Source organism: Rhamphochromis longiceps, linkage group LG8 (genome assembly GCF_057381845.1).
Source record: "Rhamphochromis longiceps isolate RC_006_pf linkage group LG8, R_longiceps_female_GT1.1, whole genome shotgun sequence".
Taxonomy (NCBI): domain Eukaryota; kingdom Metazoa; phylum Chordata; class Actinopteri; order Cichliformes; family Cichlidae; genus Rhamphochromis; species Rhamphochromis longiceps.
The window spans coordinates 1,947,302-1,964,899 of record NC_140564.1 but is presented as its reverse complement, the minus strand read 5'-3'; the positions used below and the strand labels follow the sequence as shown (position 1 = coordinate 1,964,899).

Here is a 17,598-nt window from a genome sequence, read left to right as displayed (position 1 = left end):
ACGAAAACTCAAATACTGCCAAAATGATTCTGATTGGCTGAAAAGATCAGAACACCCTCATGTTAACTGAGGATCACATGATGAAGCTCATGCTGGCCTAAATTTCTCCTCTCTGCAGTTTGCTGTGACTCTTCACTTTCCCTCTGCTGCTACATGTTCACTGGAGTAAGCCTCAAAATTAAATGTGGTGTATGCCAGTGTGCAAAAAACATCCTGGATTTGCCTCATTGTGACTTCCAGTTCCTGAAAAGTAAAACCAGGCTGAAGGATGGTTGGAGCCTGATGTAAACATACCTGAACAAATGAGGCTCAGGAGCAGATTAAACCTTTGAACCGAAGCTCTTTTTCCTGAAGAGATTCAGAACAGCACTCTGCATCCACATTTCCTTCTTCTAACTCACTAAACAGAGAGTTTGATTCGATATGTCAACTTTATTTTCAACATTTTGAATCTTACCTTCCTGTTAGAGCAAAGGTCATATGTAAAGCTCTTTAAGATGAACAATGCAGTCTTGTTTTAAAAAGCAGACAAGCACTCAAAGCAGATTAAAGTTTTTATTCACTTTGACTTTATATTACAGTTGAGATGCAAATGAATAAATTTGGGTAATTAGGCAGATTGTTGTTACAATTTAGTCAGTGATTCGGACTTTTTCAGTTTGCACCTAAAGTACTGTAAGAGATCGATGCACAAATGAGTGAAGGAAGAAAACAACAACAACGACAGAGACAATATGATATGCTTCATCTGATTGGCTGTAAAGTGAAGCAGGAATAAGATGAGAAATGTCACAAACCTGTGACCAGTGTTAGCAGACCAACACGCTGGTGTCATCAGGTTCATGTTGGGAACAAAGCGGACGTGATGTTGGTAAAGCTGCCTGCCTGCACCGAGACGCCGGGCCCAGGGACACGCCCTGACTCTGTTAACGATTAAGCAATGCCTTTCTGTTAGTTAGCCACGACACAGCAGGCCCAGAGTCACAAGCTGCCACAATGATCATGATCCAGATGTGTTACCAGAAAATAAGGCAGCGCTTAAAAAAAAAATTCCCGTAAACATCCTTTAAGAGATTAACCTAAAATCAATGGAAATTATAAAAAAGAAGCAAAGTCAGAGAAAAGTGTCAACCTTTGCTTTTGGTTCACATTACAGTTCAAACACATTTCATCAGTTTCATTTACAAAACATCAGGATTTTGAGATTTTCCTTATGTCATGTGATTCAGCTGGAGTTATGGTGCCGAGGCGAGACGGTCTCAGCGTCACAGCGTTCACACAACGCAACAGCATCAATCACGAGCACCGCCGAACGCTTTTCCAGAACGCTGCCTTATATCAGCAGGGGGATTATTGCCATTCCAGGTCAAAGACAGGAGGGGCTGAGATTCCAAAATAAAAGACAGGAAGCAGATATTTCAGCACTGAATTTACAAGAGATAAAAAAATACTCGTTGACAATTTAAATAAACTTTGAGATCGTGACAAAAGGTCACATTTTTAAGAAAAGCAGTCTTCGACTGTTACTACTCGTTCTCGCCCACATCCAGCGGGGACTTCCTGTTCCCGGAGCTGCATCACCATTTCTAAAACACTATTTCCAGCTTTCTTTTTTAATATTAGCCTCGTTACCAAGACCAAGGACTGCAAGAAAACCCGGAGCAGCTTTGGGGCCTGAACTTGGTGTGATACAGTCGTCTGCAGCAGGCTCCATCCTACCAAAGCACTAACAAACACAAAGCTGCCCTCAGCTGAGAGTCATGTAAGAACGAGTTGGGATCACGCACAGAGCTTTTTCCTACAATCTTAAAACTATCCTTAGGGAATCATCTCAGCTTATACCACAAGCACATCGTGTATTAATCAGTGCAGCACGTCCCTTCTACCAGCCAGCCAGCCAGCCAGCCAGCCAGCCAGCCAGCCAGCCAGCCAGCCACACACACACACACACACACACACACACACGATCCCTTCACAGTTATAATGGCTGATTTTCCAATTGTTACCCAGTTAGAAATGAATTCCTCACACGATCAACTTAAAATCACTGACCTAAGCTAACAACAGAACAATGGCACTGGAGTCATCACGACAAATCCAAATGTAGAGAAAAGCAGACGGGCGTCTGGAAGGATGATATGGCAGCTCGACGTTTACGAGGACAGAAGCAGCCACGGTGAAAGACGACAGGTCAACGCCGAGGTCGACATCGATGAGCTCGATCGTGTCCAAGATCAAACAAGCCATGGCTGAGACGGGATGAGGAGCACGGTGGCACTAACATTAAGCTGTTTCTTACAGTAAATACCTGAGTTAGACATGTTTAGACAGTGGTATGAACAACAACGGTGGAGCAGGCCCGCCTCATCCCTGACTCACGTCTGCTTTCCAGCCCTGGTTTAGGAATCTGACGCCACACTGTAAACATAAATGAATCCAGTTAAGCCCTGTGAATGATAAGATGATCAGGAAGTGTCAGCATGAGCAGTGGAGCTTTAGGTAGTTTACAGACAGACTGCATAGAAGTCACCACAATCCTGACCCTGTGAATCCAGGAACAACAAAATCCCTCCGTCTGCACAGCTGCCCGGAAACATCAGGACTGAGGTGGTGGGTGGATCTGTGGTCTGCAGCTCGCTCTTGAAAGCGAGACACCGCAGAGCCAGCGTTATCAGAGGTACGGTCGACACCTTCCCATCCTTTTACACTACGTGCCGTCACAGTTTCACTGGCCGTGGCATCAGATACTCAAACCACTGATCGCTGAGGTCAGGTGACCCTGTGTGAGCATCAGTGAGCTGCAGACGCGGCGTGTGAGGTCCTAATGCCTTCATGGGTTGGTTAGTGCATGTCGTGCTGAACACAGCTGCCCAGTCGCCTCCACTGCACACACACAGTCAGGTGAGATGATGCTTCGTCGTTTCAGCAGGAGGCGGGGTTTGTTTGAGCGAGCTCTACGCTGCATCACACAGGATCTGCTCCAGCACCGTCAGCAGGCGCTTCAGGCCGTAGATGTAGCCGTGATCCTGGCTCTCACTCGGGAAAACATGAGCAAAGTCGATCATCCTGACCTCCACGTCTCCTGCGCCGCTCTCCGTTTCGTCGCCTCCTCGGTCCTCCGCCTCCTCCCCGCTCCTCCTGCCGTCCTCTCTGTCCACATCCTTCTCTTGCAGTTGGGATTTGTTTCCGTTCCCATTAGGTGGTCGTTGCAGCTCACGCGACTGTTTCCATGCAGAGTTGTCCTCCTCACCCGGTGCTGAGACGCCGTCTCCAGACACGGCGCTCACAGCACCACCGTCTCCCCTGTGACCGTCCTCACCTTTCCTGCGATTGGAATAAACAGCGTCCAGGCTGTAGTCCCAGTGCTCTGCCACCTGGATGTTGTTGTTGTTGTACTCGGCCACTTCCTCTCCTTGCCCCAGCTTTCCCTGTCGGACTTTCCGCTCTGTGCCGCCTTCACCTGATGACAAAGACGTGGGTGTTTTTAACATCACAGTGGGGCTGATGGATGGACTGCTGAGGAGGGACGACAGGGAGGATGAAGAGACAGAGGAGGGCAGGCCCTCGTAGACAAACAGAAGGGAGCTGGCATAGAAAGTCAGCTGGTGCTGGGACTCGAACCAGCGAAGGATCCGCTGCACTCTGCGGATGCTCGCCGCCACGGCGTCCTTCCTCAGGCTAACTCCATTATGGAAGAATTTAGACAAGCCTGGTGGACAGGAGAAGACGTTCAAAAACAATAACACCAATAATAATAACAATAACACACAATAACTCAAGCGCAGCCTGTGTCTCCACTATGTGTGCCACTGTAACACATTACTGTAATCACGCTGCACACTGATATGTACACCATGCTAACACAGGCCCGATCAGAAGTTTCACATCAGCTGAAAAATGGTACAAAATCCTATTTTGCATGTTTGAATCTTAACAAGGTTCCAGGAAGAAATGAGAGAGACACAAACGAGGTTTAACAATATCAGGCTGGAGCCCCTTTGTTCCTTCAGACCTGCCTTTGACTGGCACAGACTCACACAGCGTCCACATCCCAGCACTGAGATCGGGTGAATGTGGAGGAGCATTCAATGTCATGTTCAACAAACTACAGCATGATATGGGCTTCAGGACATGCTGCGTGGAGGAGTAAAGGCCCTGTTTAAATTTCATCAAACATACAGTCTCACACACATACATACCATCTTTAAGAGTGTCCTTAACCAATCCTCTTCCATAATGCTGATCATAGGAGTCGAAAGTGTCCGTGCACACCTTGTACACCTGAGAATACAAGAAAATCTCACATTAAAACAAACGTCTGCATTAGTTTTGGTTTGAAACACAGTGTCACTGTTCTCAGAGTCACTTATTCAGCAGCTGGCAGCAAACCAGAATGTTCCTGGATTTCCTGCTGAGACGGCACAACAACATCTGTGAGCTGTGACGAGGCCTGATCGGTCAGGACTTTGTGATGGATTTCAAACTGATTGAAGACAGTGGGCCAATGAGAGAACGGGACCTGAAGGCTGCCTCCACCTAGTGGCCCAGAACTACACAAATGTGTGTGCGTGCGTGTAACTCTGCAGCAGTGGTTCGAGCTCAGACGCTTCTGTTAATGTGCTGAATGCAGAGTTACATACCGACACAGCTTCAGAGCCGCGACTCAAACACTGAGCAGCTCTTTCAGACTGACATTTCTGTCCACAAACCCATGCAATGCATGCTGGGAGCCTTTTACGTCTGCAATCCCATGATCATGAACTATAAGGGGATTCACTACAATCTAAAAATCAAGACAGCCATGACAAAGATTCCACAAATTAAAAACAACCCTCAAAATGCATTTAGAGCCAAGCTAACTGAATCAGCTGTCAGAGATTTATTTTAGCATAATAAGACATGCTGTCTTCTGTTTCCGTCATCAGGAAGAGAGTGATCAGCAAACAGCAGCATCCTCTCTACGTAAACAACTGAAGTAGACAGGAACGCCCTCAGATCAGTGCGCTAACCTCTGATGGTAGCAGATCGTGATGATGCAGACCCACACCGCTCCTGTCAGTAGCATACAGCGCCACTGTAATGCTGATGAATGTTTACAGCATTTAGAATCAGTCTATAGAGAGCACTCTAACTTTAGCATTACTAAGGTATTAGAAAAAGCTTAATTTATCATTTATACAGCATTACTCCTCCATAGTATGGCTTTCATAAACACTCATATGATTATGACTGTGACGATTACCAGCAGTGATAACTGTACACAAGGGGTGCAATGATACTCGTATGGATATTGAACCGTTCGATACAGTGCTTTCGGTTCGGTACGCATATGTATCGAACAATACAAAAGTTTTAATTTATTTTATCAACTTTCCTTCTGACGATGCTGTCTGTGTGGAGCGCTCAGTGGATCTGCGCTCGACAGTGCAGCCTAGGCGGAGTAGTCGAACGCAGATTCACTGAGCGCAGGACAAGCTAGCAGACAGAAGCTAAGCTCGTTGCAACATGGCAAACTGAACCTCCCCCACCCTCATTCAGATCTGACGTTTGGAATTATTTTGGTTTTCATGTGATGTATGACCCTGAAGGTAAGCGAGTCATGGACTAAATTAAAACAGTATGTTGGATGTGCCACGCAATGCTCAATTACATGGGTGGGAGCTAGTGTGTTAGCGCAGTTAGCTCGTTAGCGTGTTGGCCGTCCAGGCCCACGCACGGGGCGATCCGTGGTAGCTCGTTAACGGAGATTTGCCGTGTTATGGCGTTAACGTCATTTCAGATTAAGGCTGACAGCACTAGTGGGAACACAACGAATATGACTGCACATTTACTCCGACAGCATCCTAGTGCAAAGACAAGTGGAAGCAGACAACAAGCACGCATGCTACAAACTTTACCCGAGTCATTTAGACAGCCATTAGCACAGGATTCTCCTTATGGGGACCTGATATGTTTAATATGCTGCTGAGAATATAGCCCAGAAGAAGCGGATAGTATAGCTTTTATTTTGAAAGAGACATTTCTCTGTAATAAACTCTCTTTTCCAAAGATGAGTGATTCCTCGATCAGATAGATTAATTTTTTTATTACTTTGTTTCAGCAACATTAAATTTAAAAACTGTACTTTTGAGTTAAAATATATATTTATAATTTTAATAAATGACAAATTAAAAAGGCACGAACATTTTTTTGTATCGAAAAAATATCGAACCGTGAATTTTGTGTATCGTTGCAGCCCTACTGTACACGGTGTAACTAGTGTGATGTTATTGTAAAATGTTTCCCAGATTAGCATTTTTAAACCTTTTTGCTTTTACAATAGAACTTTATTTTTACTGAATAATCAGTGTTTGGTTTAAAGCTGCACTAAGGTGTTTGTCACCAGCAGAGGGCAGTACAACAACCTACACACAGACATGACGTTTGGTGATGAAGTCCAACGTTCAGTCCTGTGAACACGCTGTTGTTATTGCTCTAACCGAAGTTTAACGTTTGGGAGAATGAGCTGTGGTGAATTATTTATTGCCTTTCCTCGTTAGCCGTGTTCCCCATTTCAACCTGAATATTAGTGGGCGGGGCCAACATGGGTTCAAGCAACATCTGTATCCCTACTCCAGACCTTCCCCATTCATATTACACCAGAGCCATTAGGAATTAGATTTCTGTAATTCCAGAATGAATCTCCAGTTCGGGCATAAATAATGTTATCTAAAGTTTACACTTTTATTACTTACAGTTTAAGCCTAAAGAGTGGTGCTGACAGATTTCTTTCATTTACTTACCAAAATAAACCGAGACATATTCTTTTTCTTATATTAAAAAATATCTATTATGTGTGGAGCTTCTCACTGGTCCGGCCCACCTAAGATCAAACTGGGCTGTATGATGGAAACTGCTCTTGCAGTGTTCAGTAATATTAGAAAAGAACTATATAAATGGCAGTGCATGTGATACTCATACACTCACATGGACACTGCAAACATGTTTGTTTAACTGACCTCAGTAAAACATGCGTAGCCTCATACTTTAGACCAACACAAACAGGTTTCTTTGGCTCCCTGGGACATGTTTGCTGTGCAGTGTCCCATTGTTCTGTACAGAAGCCTTCTCTGCAGACACCACATGATAAACACTGAGCACTCAGCTAAAGTCCACATGCAGACATCACATTTTATGAGCCGTTTACAAAGGGTGTGGAGCTATAAAGCTGCTGCTCCGTCAGCCCATCGGTCGATGCTAAACACTCTTCACATCATCTAGAAACTTATTACTCATTTCTGCAAAACACATTCATGACGTCTCAGCACTGAATCACACGTATCCTTCCCCTCTTTCATACCGCAACCTCTCTCACCCTGTAAACCGACCGGCCGTCTGTATCCACTGTGAGCGAGACATAACTGAAGCCATAGCGGCTCAAATGTCGCCCTGGTTACCGAGATCTGCATTGGGTGATGAGGACCAGACCTTCAACAGATCCGAGGAACGACATCTGAGATCTCCACCATGAAGGACGCAGTCCTAGAAACAGCAAAGATACTGCACAGGACCCTAAAGCTCCCAGGCCTCTGGCAGAGGATCACGCACAGGGATTTCATTTTTTTACATCTCTGTATGTGTGTGCGTCTCATTTTTGCTACATTTGATCTTAAACAGACAGAAGCAAAGGGGAGAAAATGTATCTAATGTGACAGAGCTGGTGTTACAGGGTTAAAGGGTGCTAAATAGAAAGTTTGGGGAAAAGCCCCAAAATCCAACCTTCGTGTCACCATTAGTTCAGTCTACATGAGCCTCTGTACTTTATGCTCACCTCAGATTAGCCCCAGACACAGAACAAGTGGGCTCTTCACTAGAAACTTGTTTGGCGGCCTTTGCACTTCATGGCTCTCTGGCCTTTGACCCAGACACATCACACCAATAAGAGGAGAAGTGAAAACAAGTTTGCAAAGATCATCAACACATTCACACCACAGCAAAGAAGCTGGAGGTGTGGAAACACTGAATGCAGTCCTGGAGTCAGAGCTCAGCGGTGTGGCACATTCAGATGAATGCTTTTAAACATCTGTTCAAAGACAAACAAAGGACAGTATCAGAGTGAGCATGAAGCCCAACGCTGGCTGTATCACTATCACACTCTAGCCCTAACCAGCACTCCTACTGCGGATGATGACGATGACAAGTTGTAATGGAAACTGATCGACCTGATAAAGGTTTCGCTATGTGACTCTCTTTCAAACAGATAAGCTGTCTCTGTCGTTCCTCTTATCTGTTGGTTTGGTGTGGACAGTGGGTGTGACTGTGTGTGCATGCACATGGAAGCGCCACGCACTGTTCAGCTGATTTATTACAGGGTTAAAGATTAACCCATTTCCAGGTCCACTCCACGGCATTTCTCAGGACAAACGTTACTCGTTTTCCTGATTGTAGTGATTTGTGACCCTGTGCAGCAAAGATATTTCCTCCTGCAGACATCAGCTTTACTAATACTGTGAAAATAAAGATGCGAGTCTGTGTTGGAACCAACACCAGCCTTTCTACATGCACGTTCTTTGTTTGCATGCAAGCAGCCGTCTTAGCAGATGTAACTAGCAAAGGTGTCTAAACGTGCTGGTAAAAAGATGCAACTTTTACAGCCGAGTCAATGCACAGTTGCATTTTACATACTAAGCACCTTCAGCTTCTCTGACACGAAAGACACTGAAACATGTGCGAGTCATAAGATCAGTCAACACATTAGACCCACAGCCTGCAGAACAAGCCCATCGTCCTCCCTCCACCGGCGTGCTGACAGCGGCGTTGGTCGTTTTCCAACTGCACTGTCATGAATGTCAGCATTTAACATGCTGACTGAGGTCTGATGGCAGCCATGTTGCTCTTGGGTTTTTGGAGCAGTGCACTGATGTTGGGGTGAACTTGCCGGGGCCTCCACTCCGACTGGCAGCTGTTTCCTCTCATTACCAAACGTTCTCTCTCGGTGTTTCCAGAGTGATGGGCAGCAACAGCTGCTTCTCTAAGATCACTGCTGATGTTTCTCCTCCACAAACTGCTTTCAGAGAGGTGCTCACACAGTTACCAGTGATATTCGACTGCACCTTCTACTCACCTTCTTAACTCCTACAGAAACACTCGGGGGGATATTTGGCTCGTCACACAAAGACTCTGCATTTGGACTTTTCACACCGACTGATCTGCAGGCCTGTGCGTGCTTTTACTGTCACAGCACCATGACTCAAACTCACCCTCAAGCCAAGCACCAGGAACCCGATCTCCTCCATCAGCGGGTATTTTCTGATCTGCTGTTCCCGTTTCTCCTGTGAGGCGTACGGATCATAGCTCCGCTGGCCCAGCTTCACATCCATGATACAGGGTTTGATGAAGTGACGAGTCACATCCTCCAGCTTCAGGTACAGGTCTGTCAGTCACAACAGAAGCTGTTAGTTTGTCTCGTTTTGTCTGATTGTTGGTGAAATGCTGAACGTTCACGGAGCTTGTTGGCATATCAGCGTGAGTTTTATTTTAAAAAATCTACCTCATGTAAGAATACAATGATATGAAGACACACCCGCAGTGCAACACCTACACCAACAATCACATCTGGATGCACCAGGATGAACACGAATCACGTGCTGAAGCTTTCACAGCTCTCATCGAGGCTCTAACATACAGTGGTTTTCTCTTTGACTCTGCGGACAGCTACAGATCCTTACTGAGAGACTGACCGTTTCCTGTTACAGTAAAATGTCAGTGTCTGTACTGGTATTTGGAGCTGGAGGTCCCAGCGTACACTGGGTCCGAAGCTCTCAGGTTTCTGTTTGCTGATCTGAGACATCTTTGCTTACACGCAGGTAAACAGTGTGTGCAGAGAGGAGACAGTTAAACTCACTATTAGCTTTTTTTGTCTTTTGTCCGTAGCGGCTAATGCTAGCTGTTGTCTGTGTGATGCCACAGTACGGCCTTACCGTTGGGCCTGTCAGGAGAGGACCAGGTGCCGTAGTATCTGGGCAGATAAGTCTGGAGCTCGAGAAGACAGGGATCGCAGCAGTCCTCTGCATAAACCTAGGACAGAATGCCATACGATGGTTTATCTCTATGTGAATAAGTACCTGCCAAAGCTTTTACAGTAACTAAAATCATCTCTCAGGACGGCATGAAGAAAAGGAAGATGGTGCAGCAAAGAACTGAACAATCTTCTTTGGTATTAGTGCCTCCCACGACGAAAATAATATTCAGGCTCTTTATAGTAAGTGCAAAGAGGTCAGTGTACTGGAAGCGAAGGGTGGCTACATCTGTTGATACTGGGACTGTTTAAAAAACAGAGAGCAAGCATGTGTTTGATGACACTGCCTCCTGAGCTCAGTAAAGTTTTGGAAACTGGGAGCGATGCTGGTCAGTGTGGGCCTGCTGCTGGGATCCCGTCAAACGACAGCCACACGTTAGCCTCAGACTCCGTCCTGACACAGCTCTAAAGAAAACAGTGAAGCAGCTCACTGTGGCTGCCTGTACTGATAATTCTTCATCCATCCAACACCGGCTCAACTGACCACGAGCTACATCTGACCCGGTGACCCCGGGGGAACTTTAAGCAGCTGGTTAAACAGCTCCACCCGAGATCCAACAGCCTGGGTAGAACATATTTCAGCTTTATTGTGAGACAGCATCGTGCAGCTTCTGAAGGTCACAAGGTTGAGTTCAAGTGTGAAGTCATAAAGGCTACGTTCACACTGCAGGTGAAAGCGCATCAAATCCAACTTCTTTGACCCTCTGCGACTCATATCCATCATGGTGACAGTGTGAACGGCACAAATCCGATATTTTCAAATCCGATCTGGGTCACTTTCGTATGTGGTGCTGAATCAGATACATATCTGATGTTTTAGAAAGCGACTGCTGCTTGATGGTCACGTCGCATTAAATCCGTCTTTTACGTCACTGACGCAAGACGGACGCCAACTATCAGCGCCGGAGAAGACATCGCGAACCTTCCTGGCCCTCCAGTGAAACTGTTGGGAACAACGTGAACATTTTATTTGTTCTGTATAATCTGCAGATTCTGACAGAAATCTGCAGCTATCCTTTGAAGCACCGCTCCTCTGAAACAGCAACAAGGATCATTATTAAATTATCTACATTATTATGTAAATAACAAAATAACTTAAAGCAAAAACTGGGAAACGTGAAGTCCGAAGTCTTTATATTAAGGCCGTCAGTCAAACAATACTGTTGCTCTGGGTCTAAACAGAGCGCGCTGTGTGTGACGTCTTCTTTTGCGCATGCGGCCGCTTTGAGCGTTCACACTAGAGCGCGTTTGCTGTCGCATTTTATTTGTACTGTGAACGAGCAGACAAAAACATCGGATTTGATCAAAAAATCGGAATTGAGCATCAAGACTTGCAGAGTGAACGTAGCCTAAGTTACACTTGAAATATAGGAGGGAAAAAACCAAGCAAACAAAAAACTGCCCAGGCTACTCTGGTGCTCGTCTGTGACTCACGCTGTAAACCTGCGTCCTCTGTGACAGCAGAGGTGCAAAACAAGGCTGTTAATGCCCTTCATGTACTTACTCAGCAGCATTTATAAGTCTGTTAACTTTATCACCAGAAACATGTTTACTGCTAATCTCCTTAAAATATCCCAGTTTTATTTTGAAAGCATAGCACACAAAGTTTAAAAACAATATTTTGAGACATAAATGTTGTTTTTATTTTTTGGGCCATTTTCAAAGCGACCATGTGACCCGGTACAGTGTGTGTGTGTGTGTGTGTGTGTGTACCATGCTGTAAAACTGCATCTCTCGTGGACCTCTGGGTGGAGGCTGAAGCTGTTTGAGGACTGTTCCATCTGGATGCTGCAAAATACCTGCAAGAAACACAAAAGACGGCACTGAAAGTGGAAACTTACAAAAATAATCTGTGTGAAAGGCCGATGGCTCCAGGTGCTGCACAGTAAGACGACGGTTTAAAGACACCTTAACAGTTTAACCATAAACAATTCATTCAGCACTGAGCTTTATGATAAAGTTCTTAAATCAAAGGTTTGACAGAAACGCACAGAGAGGAAAAATAAAGTACAACACTTAATGATTCACCACATTTACACACATGACAAATACGAGCTCTTTGACACGTCACAAACACAGTCTCTTACAGTTTGCTGGTATTTTATTGGTGGGAATGTGTTGTGTTTGGACAATGACGGGCTGTTTCCTGCACAGAGGAAAATAACCACCATCAAGAAAATGTGCACAGACCTGCTATTTCACACAGGCCAAGAAAACGTATTCAGAATGCAAACATCCAGTCAAACGTGTCCTTTTAACCCTCCGGCTCACTACAATTAAGTCGGCTTGTGAGAATAGGGCAGGGCATTCAGGGAATTCAGAGCCAGTGGGTGTGTGTCACGTGGTACAGTCTATGCAAACCTCACTTAAACCAAACATATTTCCGGTCATGACGAAGAATCTTATGGAGACTGTTTCGTGTTGTTCGTGTTCACAGCAGCTCAGACCTGAAACCTGGACAGTGGCAGAGGAATCGTTTGCAAAAACACCTTCAACAGCACAGAAGCAGCAGAGGCCTGAAGACACAGTGGGAGGAGATTATACAAGCTCAACTTGTTCTACAACTGTCAAAAGCCGCAGCAGTCCTTTTCTACGCCCGTTAGCTGGAGCTTAAGTGCTCTTTGTTAATATTCATTCTGTTCTTGAGGTTGGTAACTTGCCCAAAGATACTTGACATGCAGACTGGCGGGGCCAGGGATCGAACCACCGACCTGATCAGCAGCTGACCTGCTCGACCTCCGAACACGCCGATGTTACTCTGCTGCCTCACTGATAGTGCACAACAATATTCAGATTAAAGAGGTTCACACACACACACACACACACACACACACACACACACACACACACACACACACGTTTGTTTGTTTATTTGTTTAAAACAAATATCCGAGTCAGCCAGCCTGATCAGCATAATCACTGCGTAAACATCTTCATTTATTCCCCATATTAACAAGTTACTGACTGGCAGTAAATCATCCATGTGAGCCGACACACCTGAACGTGAGCAGCCAAACAACAACATCTGATTCGGAGCTAACATTATGTCAGGCTTGAGTCCTGAGAATCACACTCTTCCTCTGACAAACAGCTTGAATACACTCGTATCGTATGAGAGTTCCAGTGATGTTAGAGCCACTGTCAGCTAACAGCTGCAAAAACAGCAGTGCTCAGTATCGCTGTCGCTGGACACTTTCACTGACTCCAGAGTTTTACAGCCTCCTTCAGGGCAGACAGACGTGGACACATATTGACAGCTGAGGTAAACAGCAGACTGACAGCATACACTCACTGCCAATCTGCAATGTACTGATATCTAGTGATGGGATTTTGCCCCTTGTACCTAAATAATAATCCAATAAACAGATAAACGTCTGATTTACAGGAAATAAATAAATAAAGTACTCTCAGTACTCATCCAGAGCAGGAGGTTCTCAAGCACAATGTTTCAGGCTGCAAGAAGCCAATCTCAAATATTTGGTGATTGTGAAACCACACAGCAGCAGATATGGAGTGATGAATGAGGAACACAGAGAGAAGCTGAACTGACAAGAGACGTGCAGCTGCATGAAAAACGTCTTTCTTAAAGCAAAATCTCAAAGTGATGGAGCTGTGAAGACGCGACTACGTCAGGTGGACAGAGCGCGGCTGTACGATGCCTGTGGCCTACGTGATCAAAGACCGCTGCACAACCATTGCTGTGAAACAGGCTGTGGGACACCTTTACAATTACTCTGTTGGATATATTTGTAATAATACTATCAACAGTCATATTGATTCGTGTGAAGCTGGCAACTAATCAAAATCCATCCATTTCTGTCTGACTGTAACTGTGTCATATAAAAGTGTCTCCAGTATTACAGGTACACATCTTTCATACCCTGATAACACTGGTAAAGTAATCCCATGTGTTGGCAACACTAAGACAAGTCCAGGTATCTCAGAGTCGAGCTCAAGCTGAAGTGTTCAGCAGTAGTTGCACACCTAAAAACAACAAAACTGCTCAGGCTACACTTGTGTCTACAGCTGACTCACGCTGTGTCACTACTGTTGCACTATGACCCTGCTGGGAACTTGATTCATACTTCAAATTAGGAAATATGTCATTGGTGACAGTAAGTCACTGGGAAAGGAGGATACTGACACTTATAAATGCTTCTGCCTGCAACCATCATCAAAGTGTTCTCCAGTCATTGTATCACACATAGGGATGGGTATCGAAAACCGGTTCTTGTTGAGAACCGGTTCCCACTGTTTCAATTCCTTGGAAGTGTTTGCCATTTTTGCAAACGATTCCCTTATCGATTCCAGTCGCCCCGAATGACGTCATCACGTTGCGGAGCGTCATTTACCTGGCAGGAAACACGGCGCGTAAGCGGCTCAAACGCTCAAAAGTTTGGTTAGACTTTACGAGAACGGATGACAACAGGGCAACTTGCAATACTTGCAAAGTGGATGTTTCATTTAAGGGAGGAAACACTACGAATATGCAAAAGCGTTTGCTCACAAAACACGCGATGACCTTAAATGAATGTCGTGTTTTTAATTCTGGACTCGTGAATCTCAACCAGCAGCAGCGGTAACGTTTGCACGTCCTCTCCCGTTAATGCGGCAGGTAAATAATCAGCTAACAGTGCATATTATGTTAGCGCGATCTGCCTTATTACAAAACCATTACTGTGCATTTAGTGACCATGATGAGAGACAGAGTCTGGCTCAGATGCTGGCAGCTCTCGCTGCAGTCTGCCGGCAGCGTCTCCTTTCAGGCCAGGATAGACGAATGTCACCGAGCAGTGACTAAGTTTGTGGTCAAAGGCTTGCACCCATTTGCCACAGCAGATGATTTTCAGTAAGTGAATGTGTTTAATTGTAGGCAGGGACATTTCTGGATATTCTTGTGTAATTGCTACAGAATAATTTATGTTATACTTTGTTATTGCTACAGAAGAATATTTATTTTATTATTTTACATTTACATTTTTTTTTCCTGGGGACCCTGGGACGCCCCATTGAAGAGCCGTAGGCTGGATCATTAAGATCTCACTGTTGGGTTTGTAAGGCCATGTTACTCCTACATTTCTATCTTGTTCAAAGAGACGATATAAAACAAAGTTCTGAGCTAATCGACCTTAGTGTTCTCCTTTTTTAAAAAGAATCGATAAAGAATCGAATCGTTAAACAGAATCGAAAATGGAATCGGAATCGTGAAAATCTTATCGATACCCATCCCTAATCACACATACAGAAAATATGTTTTCCTGAAATGTTGTGCTATAATTTTGAGTGTATAACGCTCACCCCTACACTGCAGCAAACGGGACGATGGACAACTTTCTGAATTTTGGCATTTCAACGAACTCTCCAAATGATACTGTAGAGCGCGACGTTTGCAAAGCACAGAGAGAACTGCAAAGAGAAACTGACACATGTGTTCCTATCATGGAAACACTGAAAAAAGGTCCAGTGTGTAAGTTCGCTGTTTGCACACATGGACATTAGACACACGTCTGCTAAACAGTTGATGTCTCTTCTTTGGTGAGCGCGGATTCTATGAGGACAAACAAAGGAGTGAGTGTCTGCATGTAAAGGTGCGTTAACACCTGTCAGGATTAAGTCAGATCTCCGTTTGAATAACCAGCTAACATGAAGTCACACGAAGGCGAGCACAGAGGTGGTTCTGTGGCAGGACCTGTAAGTGCAGGGTGATCAGAGTCGTGTCCGCAGCTGACTTACCCACTTTATCCACTCCATACTTGTGACCCGCCACCTGATGTGACAGCGGGACGCAGCCGTTCAGGTGAGCCTGGCTCTGGAGCCCTGAGGGTGGCTGGCCGGGCTTTTCTTTAGGGGGTGCGCCTCCGGGGAGCCGAGAGGTCACCCCACCCGCGGAGGAGCTGTGGGCCAGCTCCAGCCTGCCGAGCGCGACAGAGGACTCCATCATCATCTGAGGCTGAGTTCTTGACATGTGTTTAAAACCGTGGATGTGCAGTGCTGGGCAAGAAAGTCACAAGCCAAACGTGTCATTCACATGCTGTCATTACGTAAAGCTCAGGCTACAGCCACGCGCAAATTCAACAAACTGTTCCCGGGCACGGTGCCGTCCAGGCGGGGACAGCACAGCGGCTGCGGCCGCTGCTTCGACCCCTGACACGAACCACGCTGACGGGCAGCGTCAGTGAGCGTACCCCCGCTGTGAGCGCCGGGGAACACGGGCTCTAAAGGCAGAGCTGATTTACTGACTCTCACATCTCGGACAGCAGCATAAATACATCCTGGCCACATCCCACTTCCTACCAGTGTTAGCGCACGCAGAGCCAAGGGCGACTTCCGCTCGCACACTCCAAAATAAAGCCGACCAACGTGGATAGATCATTCGGGATACACGGCACTGGCAAAGGACTAAACGTTATTTTACAAATGACAAGTTGGCTGTAGTTTTGTTCCAGTTGTACTCCTCTGTTTAACCCCAGAAGCCATTTATAAGCGTAAACAAAACTTCTTAGGGCTTTTATTATGGCGGTCAAGTCACACAACTTCCGGTCTCACGTTCTCCGAGTTCCGCCAGCTCCACTTCCTTGCTTCAGAGAAGTAAATACTGATGTCGGAGTAAACGGAGGTGCACGACACAGAGACCCTGTTCCACGCAGCAGCGAGTCGGACACGCGGCGTGATCAGAGACACACAGACATGACACGATAACTGTCCTCAGCCCGGCCTTGTTATCGATCCAGCCCATTAGGCTGCTAACAGTCCGTCCTCGCGGACACACCGCTGCTGTTCAAAGCCTTCAGCACGAGGGCCCTGCAGCTGCAAACAGGTCCGCGCGCTGTACCGCAGTCCTAAAGCACTGATATGAAACGAGGTCGGCAGAGCCTTCCTCGGCCACAGATATCCAGGTCAGTGTAGGCGGCAGCCTCTACGTAACGAGCAGCTCAAAGCCTCCCACACGTTTGCGACACTTGCCAGTACTGTCGCAAAACCATCAATTTTCATCCACGAACGACAGCACGTGCCTTCATTTGCATTTTCCATGAAATACATTTTACTCTTACGTGACTACATATAAAAAGCGTGTCAGTGTTTCGGTTACAATCAGATATTACTGCGAGTCTAAAAATAAACTGTATTTGTATAACCCCAAAATAGTTAGAACGTGGTTTGAAGAAGACAGTACAAAAGATCAAAATCACAATAAAAAAATAGACTCACATAAAACCTGAACAAATCTGAAGTGAACATAATGGGACAGAGAAAACGAACTGTATAAAATAATATGCCTTTAGCTTAAATAAGTCAGTAATGACATGAGATACACTTTATTTGGGCACAGCAAACATATAACAAGTAGTTTGAACATGTGATGATCAGTGAGCAGCAGTGTGGCTTCATGCTGAGAAAGAGCACTACAGATATGGTGTTTATTATAGAGGAGGTCAGAAAGAGCTTCACTGTGTCTGTAAGGATGTGCATGAGGAGGCCAGGAGTGGCAGAGATATATGTGAGGGTGGTGCCAGAGAGACAGTGGTGAGGTGTTCACGGTG

The 17,598-nt window shown here is 45.6% G+C and overlaps 1 protein-coding gene across 1 annotated transcript; it reads right to left on the bottom strand.

Annotated features, from left to right (window-relative positions):
- Window positions 1-541: 541 nt before the first annotated feature.
- On the bottom strand, window positions 542-17,006 carry ipmkb (inositol polyphosphate multikinase b). Its single transcript, XM_085415436.1, has 6 exons — window positions 15,791-17,006; window positions 11,771-11,856; window positions 9,960-10,056; window positions 9,240-9,412; window positions 4,200-4,281; window positions 542-3,709 (listed from the first exon to the last, which is right to left on the bottom strand). Exons 1-6 carry the CDS (start codon window positions 16,020-16,022, stop codon window positions 2,955-2,957), a joined length of 1,425 nt encoding a protein of 474 aa, XP_085271562.1. The 5' UTR covers window positions 16,023-17,006; the 3' UTR covers window positions 542-2,954.
- Window positions 17,007-17,598: the final 592 nt, after the last annotated feature.

What these genes read in the sequence shown, in the direction of transcription:
- ipmkb (XM_085415436.1), bottom strand. Translation starts at nt 16,022, where the DNA reads ATGTCAAGAACTCAGCCTCAGATGATGATGGAGTCCTCTGTCGCGCTC. An exon ending in CTCTCCTGACAGGCCCAACG is followed by an intron (nt 9,413 to 9,959) that starts GTAAGGCCGTAC and finishes TGTGACTGACAG; the next exon opens with ACCTGTACCTGAAGCTGGAG. An exon ending in TAAGGACACTCTTAAAGATG is followed by an intron (nt 3,710 to 4,199) that starts GTATGTATGTGT and finishes CCTGTCCACCAG; the next exon opens with GCTTGTCTAAATTCTTCCAT.